At 42.9% G+C, this 15,033-nt stretch overlaps 1 protein-coding gene across 1 annotated transcript in view; it reads right to left on the bottom strand.

Moving 5' to 3' along the window:
* dlc (deltaC) overlaps nt 1–4,903 on the bottom strand; it is a 36,346-nt gene extending 31,443 nt beyond the window's left edge. Inside the window, exons 1-4 of the mRNA XM_079559633.1 lie at nt 4,738–4,903; nt 2,776–3,006; nt 2,588–2,648; nt 494–751 (exon numbers count right to left, since the gene is read on the bottom strand). Of these exons, the coding sequence (XP_079415759.1) occupies nt 494–751; nt 2,588–2,648; nt 2,776–3,006; nt 4,738–4,788 (601 nt within the window). The 5' untranslated portion in view covers nt 4,789–4,903. The remainder of the gene's footprint in view (nt 1–493; nt 752–2,587; nt 2,649–2,775; nt 3,007–4,737) is intronic.
* Nucleotides 4,904–15,033: the final 10,130 nt, after the last annotated feature.

Genomic DNA, 15,033 nt, shown 5'->3' with positions numbered 1-15,033 from the left:
CAGAAAGGATTTATTAAGGTTAACAAGTAACTTAGTACTGCTTTAAAGACCGGCCTATGAACCTTCTTTTGGGCACCTGAGCTTTTTACGCTTTACCATTTAAAACAATGTCTCCACAAGACAGTAATAAGACAGTAGCCCTGGAACACCGGGGCCAGGTCTGGTGAGGAGTTTGCCTGGAGCTCCCCCCGCAGGTTGCAGTGGGAAAGTCTTCTTTAAAAAAAAAAAAAACACTTTCACTTTGACCCAACAGCGTGTATAGTAACTCTGTGGCGCCGCAGTGAACAGATTTAGCTGGAATATGGGCTTTCAGCGCGTTGAGGACAGGTTTGTGTTTTTCTCATGGCACAATATAACACGGGCGGTACAGACCCGTAGCAGAAGAGGAAGAGGAAGAGGATTACTCCAAACTGTGAGTATGAAGTGAAACCCTTTCCAACATTACGACGCGGTTTAAAGCTCCAAAATGTCCTTCCTTTTAGATGTTACTTACGATGTGCACAGTATTCGCCCGTCCACCCGCGGAGGCACTGGCGGACGCCCTCTTCGTCGCAGGCGTAGTGGCCGAAGGTGTCGTTCCTCGGCCGGCAGTAGGCGGCGCAGGCGGCGCCGTGGTAGAACTCGCTGCACATCACGTGGTAGGAGAAGCGCAGCTCGCTTTTGTCCCCGTAGTGGACGTCCTGGGCCCACTCCTGCCCCACGCGGAGGGTGCGACGAGTGGCCAGGCGCGTGATCAGATTGTTCTGGTTTTCTGCAAGGAGAAATACAATGAGTCAATAAATACAGAGATTAAATAAACACTGTTAACATCATGAAAGTCAAGATTCAAGTCGAGTTAAGTTAAGAAAAAGAGCTTGGTGTAAAAGTTTGATTCTGATTGGAGAAGATTTTGACTAAATTTGAGTACATTCTGACTAGGCACTTGCTCAAGGAAAAAGTAGTTTTGTTTGATTTTTTGCTTTTTACCAACGCAAAGTGTCATCATCACAACAGCTTACATAGATCAGACTCAAAAAGACTACGTTTAATATGTTACTAAGGAAATGGCAAACACAGGGACTCTAATTCAATTACTCAAGGTCAAAGGTATTGAAAGTGAAAATACTGCGAGTACGAAGTACTGAGTAACTGGGCATAAAAGTCTTGACAATGAATCCTTTGTCGCTGACATGTTTTGCTCAGCTGAGAGCACTGACACTCACATATGACCGCTTAGTAGAAGTAAAAAGTGCTGTGATTTGTTCTAGAGCTCGACTGAGAGCCTTCACAGACCAGCACAGTGTGATGAAGCTCCTCTAAGAAAGACCGTGACTTCAAAAGTCACTCAAGTGCGTGAGTAAAGGTAACTGACACCGCCCGCTTCTGCACTGTAGCCACAGCTGCCCTGGGGTAGACTGACTGAATGCACCATCAACTGAGGCGAGCCGGGTGAAGAACACAACAACAGGAGGAAAGAAAGTTTGGAAAGCACTGCTCTAACCACTGAGCCACTGCTGCCATTATACAAATAATACTAATACTTTAAAGGGAATCCAGTTTTTTCCACAGTATACAGTTTACTCAAATCGATTCCTTTTTATGTTAAGCATTTTGAACTATTTCAATTCATGATTTTTTTTTATTAACTAAACTAAAAACTAAAAAGTTTTCTTTCATTTGATGTTTTCATAGAAGGTATTTTAAGCAGAAAGTGAATAATAGATAGAGCCAGGTTTGTGTTGCTGACATTCTTGATGCAAATATTTGCTCAAAGGAATTTTGGATGCCTTCTTTAGTTTTGATCAAAAAACAAAAAAAGCTATTACTGAAAAAATGCAGAAATGTAAAAGATGAAATATTGCCTTGTTTTTCTGAGCTCAGCTCAGGCTAGGATTTAAGATAAGATAAGTCTTTATTGATCTCACAATGGAGAAATTCATTCAGCTCTCAAGAAATGATTGAATCATTGAATCATCCCTCTAAAAAACCTTCAAAATCTCGTTAAGTAAGTCCCCAAAGCAATTTGGTCTGGCCCTTTATCCATAATTAATATCATTATTTTGGCCGAGTTGCGAGGCGCCATAACCAGGCCCCGTGGGCTCAAATTTTCTGTTTCAATTCTTTCTTTATTTCATTCAAAAGTGGCATTAAAATACAAGAGAACTGCTAAGTCAATGCAGTTAGGATGAAAAGGATCAAAGAGAAGCACGATCTTATGATACCTGCCCCTTTGTTAACTTTACAATCACTCTACTTCAGCTCTGTTATTTTGTCTGTCCAGCCTCAGATATAATTTAGTGCATTTAAGTTGAAGTTATCGATGGTGCGGCCCTCTGACTCAGGTCAGGTTACTCCTGTGACCCCTTGTAAAAAATAATTGCTCACTCCTGCTGTAGGTGCTCCTTTAAGTGCAGAGATGTGGGAGGGAAAAAAGTATTTTGAGAAAATGGCCCCTGAAGTTACAATGTCCCATACAAACCTCTTTGAGAGACACATGTGACCACTTATCTGTCTCCAAGTGAAACATTTCAGATTTTGAACAAAGCGAGTTATGCCTGCAGTTTCTTAAATGGATGTATCACGTTGTGTTTTATTCATTCTTCTTTACCTGTGGTTTCGGATTGGGCAGACTCGGCCTTCCATGCTTCGATGATGAGTGAGAAGTTGCCCTGCAGAGACAGTACGAGGGGGTCAGTCACGGATTGCATGACAATGTCATGCAAAACAGCTGCAATTCAGGGGGTTCGTAAAAGCGGGGGGAGTGGGCCTCGCCGAGGTGCGAGCTTTTGGACTTACGGGCCATTTGAAGTGGAAGGGAATGATGATGAGGGCATTTCCCGAGACCGAGTGGATGCTGTGGATGTCGGTGAGCTTGGTGCCGTAGGTGCACGGCGGCTCCGGGTTGATCACGTCCTGCGCGTGTTTGAGGCAAATGCGGAAGAAGACTTGGCAGTCGGAAGAGGAGCAAATGTCCCGCGTACTGCTGAAGGAGTCGATTCGCATCTCGAAAACGCCAGAGTTGAAAACCTGCGTGCAGCGAAGGGAGAGAGTGTTACAAGCTACAAGTCCATTCAATAACGGTCTTGGATATAGTTCATTGCAAATTTAAAAACAGCGCTTTGCATTATATTTACACCAATATCGTAAGCAGGTCATCTTTCATCACAAACTGACAAAGAAAAGTGCAAAAGCAGCACCAAAACACGGCTAAAATGGAACCAAAGCAGGAAAATCATCACTCAAATCTACTTCTGCACATTTCCAAGTGTAAACAATAGACTTGAGTGATTTAGTGATATACTGTGGCAGCTAATATCGCCATAACCATCATTTAATGAGGTATCAGGCAGCTTTAGTGAGGAATCACTGGTGAAACTGTCTGAAATAAGGCTGCACGAGACTGAAAACAACCTGTGACATGCGGTGCGGGGGTGCAATATCGCGATCACAATATCAGTGCGATATTTTTACTAAAACCGTTTCAATATATTCAATAAATCAACAGCAAACTGGGTCAAAACAGCTTTACCAACACCAAATCTGGAGCAAAACAACAAAAACAAACTGTTTTTCAGATATTTGAATCTGTAAAGCACTTTGTGTTACAACCTTGTATGAAAAGCGCTTTATAAATAAAGTTTTGATTGATTGATTATTGATTGATTGATTGATCGAAAAACAAAACTAAAACTGAACTTCTACACATTCATAAGTTCCGTTCTGTTTTGGTTTTAGGCTGGGTTTGTCAAACATGAGTCGATCTCAGTCAGGAGGACGACATGAGAGATGTTTGTGATATATTGTGGCTTCTTGTGATATAATGAAGGTTCAGAAGATGACTCAAGAACCTTAACGGAAGATGGAAAACCCCTGTACGACTCAGAGCCTACACAAACTTGCGATACAGATATTGCAATACGATATATATAAATTGTATTGTTTTATATAAAAAAAAAGAAGAAGAAGAGGAAACTAGGAAGTTTTAGCACATTATTATATATTTCAAGGGAGATTGGGCATTTAAGCAAAAAATATAACCTTGCTTTTGTAACATTCTATTGGTAATTCTCAAATGAATCGCCAACAGTCGAATAGAGGGTACTTTATTGGTTTCGCGGTTTAAATTGTTGTCTTTGTAAAGTTTTACACTGTTCTTACAAAAAGGGTTGAACAGAATAAACTCCCCTTGATGGTCTTACACATGACTCTGATGTTATTGCTTTGCCCAGGAAGAGAAAGCTCAGTGTTGTGCAAATGCATGACATGAACCAGACTTTTCACCCCGAGTGCCAGAATGGAAAGATAAGACAGTGTTTATCTTACGCGCTCTAATACTAGCCACTCTAAGTGTCTCTAAATGTGGCCACTAGAGGGAGCGCTTTCCCCGTTCTACAAAAAAACACAAACAAAAAAAACACAAGCCAACCCAAAACAATCTGTGCTCCCTTGAAACCTCAGATCGGGACATCTGGGCACTGCTGAGCGCAAGATCTGAACGGTTGCAGAGAGCGAATATTAAATAAGTAGAGGGGTGACAAAAAAAAGTGCTTTCAATTTCCCGTAGCTCATTTTCCAATATTTTATATCACTGAACTTAAAACTTAAAATTAAGCATCATTTTCGGAATTTCCTGAATCACTTTAGAACAACGTTTAAAAAAAAAAGTTTTAGCATCGCACAGCCGAGCCTTAACTTTACAAACGCAAGCCCTTGTTGGTCCACGTTTGCATGAAAATCAATCTAGTTTCAGTCACTCACCGACTGCGCGCTAAGAAGCACCGCGACACACGGCAGAAAGAGCCGCGCCATGGTGTCCCTCTCCGACAGGTTCCCCCCCTCCCCAAAACAAAAGAGGTTCCGTATCCAATTTACGCACGCAAGATCCACAGTCGGGCACAGTTGAGTCCTTTCGGTCGGAGCGGTGCGCGCGGAGTGGTGCAGTCTACGATAGGGAAGACAAAAAAAAAAAAAAAAAAAAGTCAAGCAAACGTCTGGTCGCGGAGGGCGCCTGAAGTGTTCACGGGTTAGTCTCAACGGACTCTGAACCGCTGCCACTGGAGACGCAGGGCTTTATAGCAGGAGGAGGTGGGGGTGGGTGAGAGGGGGAGGAGAGGGCGAGGAGGCCACGCTCTTCTCTCTCCAAACGAAAGTCGTCCTCTCTCTCTCTCTCTCTCTCTCTCTCTCTCTCTCTCTCTCTCTCTCTCTCTCTCTCTCTCTCTCTCTCTCTCTCTCTCTCTCTCGCTTTCTCTCGCGCGCGCTCTCTCTGAATCTGTCTCTTATTAAAGCCACAGTGCGTAACTTTTTTACGCACAGGCCAATTAGAATTAAATACGAAACAGGTAACAATATGGTCTAGATCAGCAGTACTAAACAAAACAACCAAACACAATGGCATCGAACTTAAATGCATCACTGAATTTTGAAATAAAATGAACAAAGTCTAAAAAAGAAATGCAGAAAAATACGCAACATCGGCAGCTTAGTCTCCGTGGAGATGTTGCCGCTTTGGACTTCAGGTCGGCAGCTAAATATAAGGTTTTCAAAAGGCTTTATTTTGATTACCAACGGCCAAATATAGAAAAAAAATAGTTAAAATAAATATATAGTTGTCCACCACCACCCTATTCCTCACATAAAGCGCATGGCACGCTTTTACGCACCGGCGCTCAGGGAAATTGACATGCGTTGACTGACACATAACCACGATGACATGACCAAAATCTGCTTTGCAATAACTTAACAAAAGCGTGACATGACTGTGCCCAAAAACATTAGCTTTGTAGTAGAAATTCAGCGCAGTTCGCCGCGTAAGGTTGGCTATGCAGCTTTACGCACACGTCTCCAATCTTTCGCGTAACGACGTGGGCGTATATATGTTTCCGTGCCATCTTTTACGCGCGCTTCACGCACATCCATGTTCTGCAGTGTTCGTCACATTTGGAGTTTCTTCAGTTCCGTTCAGTTGTTTTGGGGGGAGAAGCAGCGAGTAAAACGGCTCACATGCCTTTATAAACTACTATTAAAACTCCTCACGCCCCATTCAGATACGCTTTTCTCACTTAAGGTCGAATAATAGCTGTTGGGGTATGCTTTTCGCGCGCTCTTTACGCACGCTTCAATTCTAATTTCTCGTGACACGTGCTGATGTTTTGATCAATATCTGAAGGCTTTGAACTGAGGTGACCATCTGCCACGGGCTCTGCTACTCACTGTTGCTCCGAGCTCTGCCCCATGCACAGATTCACCCGGATCATGTCCCTCTTTTTCCAAAGTTCGAGGTGAATTGCTATCGAAAAGCGAGATCTAGCTACATAATGCAAACAAGGTAGTCCTTAAAACGTACTTTATAATGTCCTTATACTTGTATTTTTGGAGCTTTGACAGACAAAGGAATTGTTTCATGACGCTCTTCGTCAAATATGCGTTTTAATCTTTCAACTCAACATAAAATTTCAAAAGGAAGCCCACTCTTTTGGACAGCCGTGCGTAAACGTTCAGATGGTTAAGGGGGGTGCGCGTGGGGATTTTGGGGTGGACCTTTTGGCTAAGAGTAAAGGGTGGTGGGGGTTGGGGGGGGTGTCAATAAAATGCTTTGGCACAGCGCCGTGGGGCCAATTCGACAAACTGCCAAGGCGTCACCACCCAAACGCTCACACCTCCAGCAGAAGGAGCAGCAGTAGCAGCAGCAGCAGCAGCACACGGGGACAGGGTGCTGGGAGCAGGGAGGGGAGGCCAGGGGGTGTGGGGGCTGCGGCAGGCGGCGAGGTGCGAACACCAGAGCCCCATTTGTCCAGAGGTGCAGCTTTCTCAAATTGACCTGACTTGGCCATGTTTAGAAGCATTTATTATTGACATGATTTATGGCAAAAACACCTCTAATAAAAAACAACTTTTGGTTTGTTTTTTTTGAAAGGGACAATGTATTTTTTTTCCTCATTTTGTTGTGAATGACTGGAAAATGGTGGCATTACTCACACATGATTTCTGTTGCTGTAAAATCTAGAAGGCAGGTTTGTGGGCCCAGTTACTAACCACATGGTTCAATAGGCCATTGTCACTTTGTTTGTTTGTAGAGTTATAAAGGCCCCAGCAATTTGTCTGAAGTTATTATCAAATCCTAAAATGTTTAGAGCAAACCCTTCAGTAGGCCTTTAATTACTCAAACGGCACTAAATCTGTGTGTGAAAGAGTTTGCTTTGAATGAGCTTTCACTGCCTGCTCTGCCCTTCCATGTGTTCTCACTTTTACAGCTGTTTATTAAAAAGACCAATCTGTGTCCCAGGGAGGTGAACATGTTCAAATCTAATATTGGTTTTACTGATAACATATAGGCTATAAAAAGCTGAGTGAGCTCCACACCTTGGTTGCCAGATCCTATGGCTAAAACCAGGTGTTGCGTATATACCTAAACTTGCACCCCATGCCAAATAAAGCATTCGTAACAGAAATAAAAAAACAACTATCCATCACAATAAAGACTTCCCAGACTCCAAACACTGGGTTTTAAGTGACTGCAGCACAAAGCCGGGTTGTGATTGGTTAAAACAGGGCCCCCTTAGGAGACAGGGAAAGCCTTCGGGCACACGCCTCGTGCTTTGGTGGTGTTTGTTTGTTGTGGCTGGCTTTGAGCAGTCTCTAAGTCTGATCTGCAGCTCCCTCCAAAGCCGGGAGCGACCACCTCTTTCTATAGCCACACTTTCTACATGTCTACATTTGTTTGATGCGTTTGCATTTTACTGTTTTCTTTGAAGCATAAGTTGCTTTCCGATGTTTTTGTTGCTTAAAGCAGCTCGCCAGGTAGAAAAGATTGGAGCACGCTGCTCTAAAGTCATAGAGCCATTGGTTAGGGCAACTTATCTCCAGTGGCCGAGGCTACGTTTACTCTGGTAACTTTTACTCGAATATCACTCTTTCCAAATGTCATGTTGATATAGAAAGAGTTTTTCAAAATACTCAAAAGTACTTTAAATACTAGTGTAAGCGAATGGTGTGGAGCTTAGCAATAGGCTGGTAGTAACACTAACAGTAACCATTTCACTCCCTCCACTTTAGTAATAGTACATTTGTCATAATAATAATAATAATAATAATAATAATAATAATAATAATAATAATAATAATAATAATAATAATAATAATCCATCAGTTGTACATCGGTTGTCGCTTTTCTGGACACTCAAAGATGCTTTACATTGCAATATTCATTCACCCCATACTTGGTGGTGGTAAGGTACTATTGTAGCCACAGCTGCCCTGGGGTAGTCTGACAAAAGCGAGTCAACTAGTCTGCACCATCGGCCCCTCCGACCACCACCAACCACTCACTCACTCGCTACATTCACCCAGGCTTCCTGGTGTTTCCCAAACGGTCTCCCATCCAAGTCCTGACCAGGCCCGTCCTGCTGAGCTTCTGAAACCTGACGGGATCAGGCAGAGCAAAGGCGGGACGGCCACAATCAGGCCACATCATGCGCTACTTTATAAAGTATTTTACACCACACTTTATTACTTTAATAATATTATTTTGAATCAGTTGTCTGAGACAACACAAGTAGTATAAGGTTTGTTTGTTGCCTAAATATTGAACTTTGTCATAAGAATTGATTTATTTATCTATTTCTGGTATTCTTTGGGAACATCAAAATTATTGTTTATTTTATTTTGTGTTTATCATGGTTCAGCCAAATAAACTTTTTACACTCCAACGATCAATTACTTACGTCATTTTAGGACTGATTAGCCAATTTGAGTGACTTCCTTTTATTTCTACCGTTTCAAACGTGACTTGTGTAAATATTTGGGCCGCGCTGCAGAGGATAGTCCACTACAGCCAACAGCAGCCACGTCGATATCTCCCATTGAAGCCTGGCCTATGTAAATGTCTTCTTATTGTCGCAACAAATAGCGGCTATTGTTTGGCGCGCGCGTGGGGCTCGTGGGGGGGGCAAGAAGCGTGCCGCGTGCCGGGGGTGCGTTCGGCGCGTGGGGGGCGGGGCGAAGGCGGCCGAGGCACGCGCATGCCGCATTACAATTACAACAGAGGGAGAGCTGGATAAAGGACTGTATGCGCACATGAATCAATACACACGGTCGGCAGACTGTCGGCCGCTCTGCTCTGGTGAAGCGCTCATTTGGACCTGGTCTGGTCTTGGTTTTAGTCCCGGGGAAGACCAGACTTTACCCTGGTCAAGATCTAAAACAAACAGGCAAAACAGGAGCTTTGTAATACCGTAAAGAAGTGGAAATTCGGCAGAGTTTGCAGAGCAAAAGGGGCCACACACACTGCACCTTTACGCACACGTCTCCAATCGCTCGCGCAACAATGTGCGTGTGCCATCCTTTATGCGCGCTTCCATTTTCTACAATCTACTTGGTCTACTTAGCCAATGTGTTAATATTGGCACCCAATCCGATAGAGTAATAGATCAGTGGTGGAAGGAAAGAAAGAGCATCTTTTATTGATGGAATTGGCAAAAGAAAAAAGAAAACAAAAAGAAAACAAAAGGAAAAAATGATGAAGACAATTAGGCCGACAATAAATGAGTTGATGTTTTACATAGACATGTATGGTATTCTGCTTTATTGCTTGTTGAATAATTAGGCTACATCGGATATATTAGGTTTTTGTGAAAAGGCTATCGTGGTATTGTCCCTTCATGGAGCGGGAAAAAGTTGTCACTTTACTCAGAATCGAAACTGAAAGGAATAAAAATAGCACGTGGGTGACGGAGCGCGCAGCGCGTGCCTCAGCGGTGCACATCAAAGCAGCAGCTGTGCGCGTGTGCCACTGTTCGACACGCGCCCGAGAGGTGCGCACCACGGGCCCTTTGTTCAGGTGTGAGGCACGAGGACGAGGGGGGAGCGGCTGATCGTGGGAACAGCCCCGTGCGCGAGCCGGCAGGTGTGAATCAGAGCCGCGCGCGCTCATTTGTCTACGGTGTGAACAACTGGAGCCCCACAGGCGCGAACAGCGACACCTGAGTCTCAGCTCACTCCAGCCAGGGTCAGAAGACACTGCCCTGAGAACAGGCCACGAAGGAAACGCTACCATGCAGAGAAAACATTCAAGAGTAAGTATATAGACAGAAAAGGGACGTTTTTCAGTGGGTCACAGGCCTTTGCCAAAAATGAGTGTTGAATTTTTTTTTTTTTTTACTAAGTTAAGACAATCCTTTATTGATCTCACAACGGAGAAATTCACTTGTTACAATCGGCGTTCAATAAGATCACCCAGGTTCTGCCAAATAGACAAGAAATGTGCAAGCAGTTAAATAGTAGAAAAAACCGGTATCTTATGTGCAATAAGTAAAAGCAAAAATCTTAAGGGGCGGAGCTATAACAATAAGGAAAAAAGAATGTATAAAAATAGGATAAAAATCAGAACAGATTATAATGTATAATATGGAGGTTTGAAGTTTACAGTCATAGTGCAGGTTGTCAGTAAGTGACGCTGGTACTGCAGCTGATAGTGCACATAGTTTTTCAAAGGGGGTTATTGCACATATTACTTTACAGTCTTTTTCTGACAGCTGTGGGGATGAAGGCCTTGCAGTAGCGCTCCTTCTTGCACTGAGGGTGTCTAAGTCTTCCACTGAAAGAGCTGCTCAGCTCCTCCACAGTCCTGTGCAGTGGGTGGGAGGTGTTGTGCATGATGGAGGTGAGCTTGGCTAACACCCTCCTGTCCCTCACCTCCTCCACAGAGTCCAAGTCCTGACCAGCTTGTTCAGTCTGGTCTTGTCCCGCTCTGTGCTGCCCGGGGCCCAGCACACGGCAGCGTAGTGGAGAGCAGAGGTACCACAGAGTCATAAAAAGTCCTGAGCAGAGGCCTGCTCACTCCGAACGACCTCAGTCTCCTCAGAAGGTGGAGGCGACTTTGGCCCTTCTTGTACAGGGAGTTGGTCCAGTTTATTGTTGAGGTGAACACCCAGGTACCTGACTCCACCTCCTCAATGTCCCCCTCCAATTGTCCTGTGAAATAAAGCCTAAAAAACCCCCCGAACGTTTTTAGTTTAAAATCGGCTACTATATGTTGTAAGTCAGTGTCAGGGCAGCTGCAGGCAACAGAGCAGGCCTACACGTAATGCACCCACCTCTGACATTACGTTATTTGATATAAATCAGTTGACCTCTGTGACGGAGGTCACGCTCCTGTTTAGCGCGTTAGCATGTGCTGTGCTGCTGTAGCCCGCGGTGCTAAAGCAGTTCTTAGCGTTAGCAGCTGCTGGACTCATACGGTTCCCAGCTTCACACCTCTGCAGCCGCACTCACTCACACACCTAAAAACATGACACTTCAGGAAGTAAATCCATCCGTGCATGTAATGATCCAATCTCAAGTAATTAACAACATACCAAATAGTCAACTTGAACAATGTGCAAATATGGCAATACAAATACCAGGTAACAGGTCAGTAAGTGTTGATGATTCTGACGGCAGACCGTACCTCTCCATCTCTGAGATCCAGTGTGGTGAGACTTTCAGCAGTTCTTCTCCTGCCTCTGGTTTTGTAGTTTACCCAAAGGAATGCTCGGCGTCCTCAAAAGTGCAACATAAAGTTTGAGCAAATTCTTCTTCTGGTTTGGAGGTTTAGGTTCAACAAAAGGCAGAACAAAGCGGAGCAGCCGATGAATCCTTACATGCATTGAGTGAAGCAAATGGCGTTGCAATCTGTGCAGAGTTTGAAGTCCACCCCTGTGTCTCGGTTCTCCAGTTTACCCCTGCGACCTCAAAATACGCTTTGGATGTCTCGATTTGTGAAAGCAATTTGCAATCAGACTATTTGTTGAGATAAGACATGAGATATTAATACTGGTGTCAATACAATACAGTATTCGCTATGGCATTTTCAGTACTTATGTTCCAACAGTGAAAGACTGTAGATATTGAAGCTTATCTTTGTATTATGGAGTAACAGTTCATCTTCTTGCTTTTTCCACAAGGACAGAATGTTTCCCCCCAAAATATCCCATTTTACACACACGAATTGAGACTGCGTTACAGTTCATGACTTTGATCAAAATTTCGTTCACTGCTCTTTTGCATAATTTCTGCAATCTAGTGACAGGAGAATGTATATCATGAGGCTAGATTTACCTGGATGAAGAATCTGAAGTGACCAGTTGACCAGACTCCTTGTATCTAAACATGAAATCCAGTGATTAAAGAATCCCTTCCTCTGCTGCGGCCTATTGTGCACATCTGTACTGGTAACCCTTGTCTTTTAACATGAAGGGTTTTAAATTTAGATTTTTATCAAACTTCAAGACACAATCTGCAGAAAAACTTCCTTTTTCAGCAGTTGTGCAGGTGATTACAGTAGTAGTTTGCAGTCTTTGGCTCAGAATGGGTCCTTCTCACTCAAACACATGAGCGGAGTCCTCATAAACTTAATCTGGATCATTATCAGAGCTGCTGTGGGCCTCTGCTATTTCCTCCACCAGCCCCAAAATACTTCTATGGTTTACAAGTGATCAACAAACAGAGGCTGAAACTAACAACACATTTGCCTTTTTTTTTTTTTACTTTTTACTTTTTTTACCTCGTAAAACATGCACGGCAGAGTGACCCAGTCATTCCTGACCACATTTCTTGGTTTAAGATCAGTAAAAAGGCCTCAATAGAGATGGGATTCTTTTATCTTTTTGATTTTTTTTAATGATCTTATCGCAAAAACCCCACCTCAAAACAGTTATTGTCCAATAATACCTCAAAGTAACCCTTGCTATCTGCCATTCTCTAAATCTCCTGCCATAGAAAATAGTGGAGCATGTTGTGTTTTTCTCCAAGTAAAGTCAATCTAACACTTGTTTAACATCCGTCTTGTTGTGTGTTTAATGAGCTGTCGTTGCTGGACATCACCACAAAACTGTTTCTGCTGCTGGAACATCTGGCACGCGTACTTTATAAAGGAGTGTTTAGATGCCCTCATAGCAGAGCCTTGATATTTCAGCTGTGGCTGGTTTTGTTATGCCTCTCAAAAATGCTCATATTTTTTCAATACAAGAGTAGAAGAGAACTGTGTTCCAAATTATTCACATTCATAACAGTCAGCATAATTTTAACAGTTACAGACTGTTAGAAAACAGTCAACCACATTCAACCATCATTTGAATATGGTTGAAAAAACCTCCCAGTGAAAACAGTATTTTTTTCAAAAATAAATATAGTAAAAAAATGAAAATCTACTGTTACAAATTATTAGGAGGTCATATTTACTGAAATCAAAAGCTATTTCAATCAAAAACATCAAAACAGATGAAGTTATATTTTAACTTTTATTTTTAACTTCTTTGATAGCAGCTTCAAAATTCTTAAATCCATTAAACTTGTGAGTTTTTGGACAGTTTCTGCTTGGGTTTCTTTGCAGGATGTCAGAATAGCCTCCCAGAGCTGCCGTTTGGATGAAAACTGCCTCCCACCCTCATAGATGTTTTGCTTGAGGCTCCAAAGGTTCTCAATAGGGTTGAGGTCAGGGGAGGAGGGGGTCCACATCATGAGTTTCTCCCCTTTTATGCTCATAGCAGCCAGTGATGCAGAGGTATTCTTTACAGCAGGACATGGTGCGTTGAAGATGAAATTGTTAGGGAAAGTACGGCTGTTCTTTTTGTACCATAGAAGAAAGTGATCTGTCAGAAACTCCACATATTTTTCAGAAGTCATTTTCACTCTCAGTGAACAAGACTGTTTGAAAATGAGTCTTCATGTATTTCTGAGCCACTGCAGCCGTTTCTGTTCATCAGCTTCAATTAACCGTTTAGGGGAGGCCCGGATAGAAGGTTTATGCACAACTGCAGCCTCTGGAGGGTCCTACACCTTGATGTTCGGTAGACTCCAGAGGCACCAGCAGCTTCAAATACCTGTTTGCTGCTTTGTAGCATCTGTTCTCTTAATCTGATGTAATCGTCTGGCAGAAACCGTCCTCATTGTGCCTTTATCTGCACAAACCCGTGTGTGCTCTGAATCGGCCACAAATCTCTTAACAGTACAATGATTACACTTAATCTTTCATGAATTATCAAAGGTTTTCATACCTTGTCCAAGGCATTCAAATATTTCACGCTTTTCATCAGCAGAGAGATCCTTTTCATTTCCCATACTGCTTGAAAATGATGGTCTGCTTAATAATGTGGAGCTTCCTTTTTCAGTAGTTTAGGGCTTAACCTGACAACTAATCATCCCAGGCGTCTGAGATTGATGTCAGTGATTCAAAGAGCCCTGAGACACAAAACCATCCATGAGTCTCATTGAAAAAGTTTTTTCAATGATTTTATGACACTGAAATACAATGTGCATACTAATTTGGACCGCTGTGTATGCAAGGCAGCTTGATTGGACTTTTTCCTCCTTCCTAATGCATCGCTAACATCCAAATTAACAGTTATCAGTTAATGAGAACATTTCACAACGTTTTTCACTGTCACAAAAACACAAACAAAAACTCCAAGCTTACAAACGATAATCGATGGCTTATAATTAATGGTCGAATTTCACAAACCACTGCATATTCAACAAACTGACGGATGCCAAAACTAATTTCATTTCTCTACTAGTTAAAAAAGATACAGTACAGGACCTGGAATAAGAACTAAAGCACTAGAGGCCAACTGTCTCTGCAGGGACTCCTGGCTCTCTGTGTTGTCAGGCCTGAGAAAAATCAGCCGCAATGAAATAAATGCTTGCACTTTTTTCTACTTATTTGGTTAAACGTTACGCAGTGTGGCTTTAATTTAAGGGCTGGTATAACAGGATCAGATGAACGTCGCCTGCAGCTTTGCTCCTGGGATCTATTTACAATCTACTTTATCCCTATTGAAGGAGTGTATCTTAAACCCATACAGACCAGTGGCTGCAGTGAAAGTGCCGTTTTAATTCGAGATAAGTGCAATCTGCTGCAAACAAGATCTGGAGCCGCGGCGAGAGACGAGCCGTTGAGAAAAGGGGATTAAGCCGCGCGCCTGTTTGAGAAGCCGCTAATCTGCGCCTCACAATGCTTTCTCGCTCAGAGGAGAGAGAAGGGAGGGGTCGAAAGAGTACAAAGAATGATCAAATTGTAGG

This window comes from Gobius niger, assembly GCF_951799975.1.
Source record: "Gobius niger genome assembly, chromosome: 1".
Lineage (NCBI taxonomy): Eukaryota > Metazoa > Chordata > Actinopteri > Gobiiformes > Gobiidae > Gobius > Gobius niger.
The sequence above is the reverse complement of the archived record's forward strand: the minus strand, read 5'-3'. Positions and strand labels throughout refer to the sequence as shown.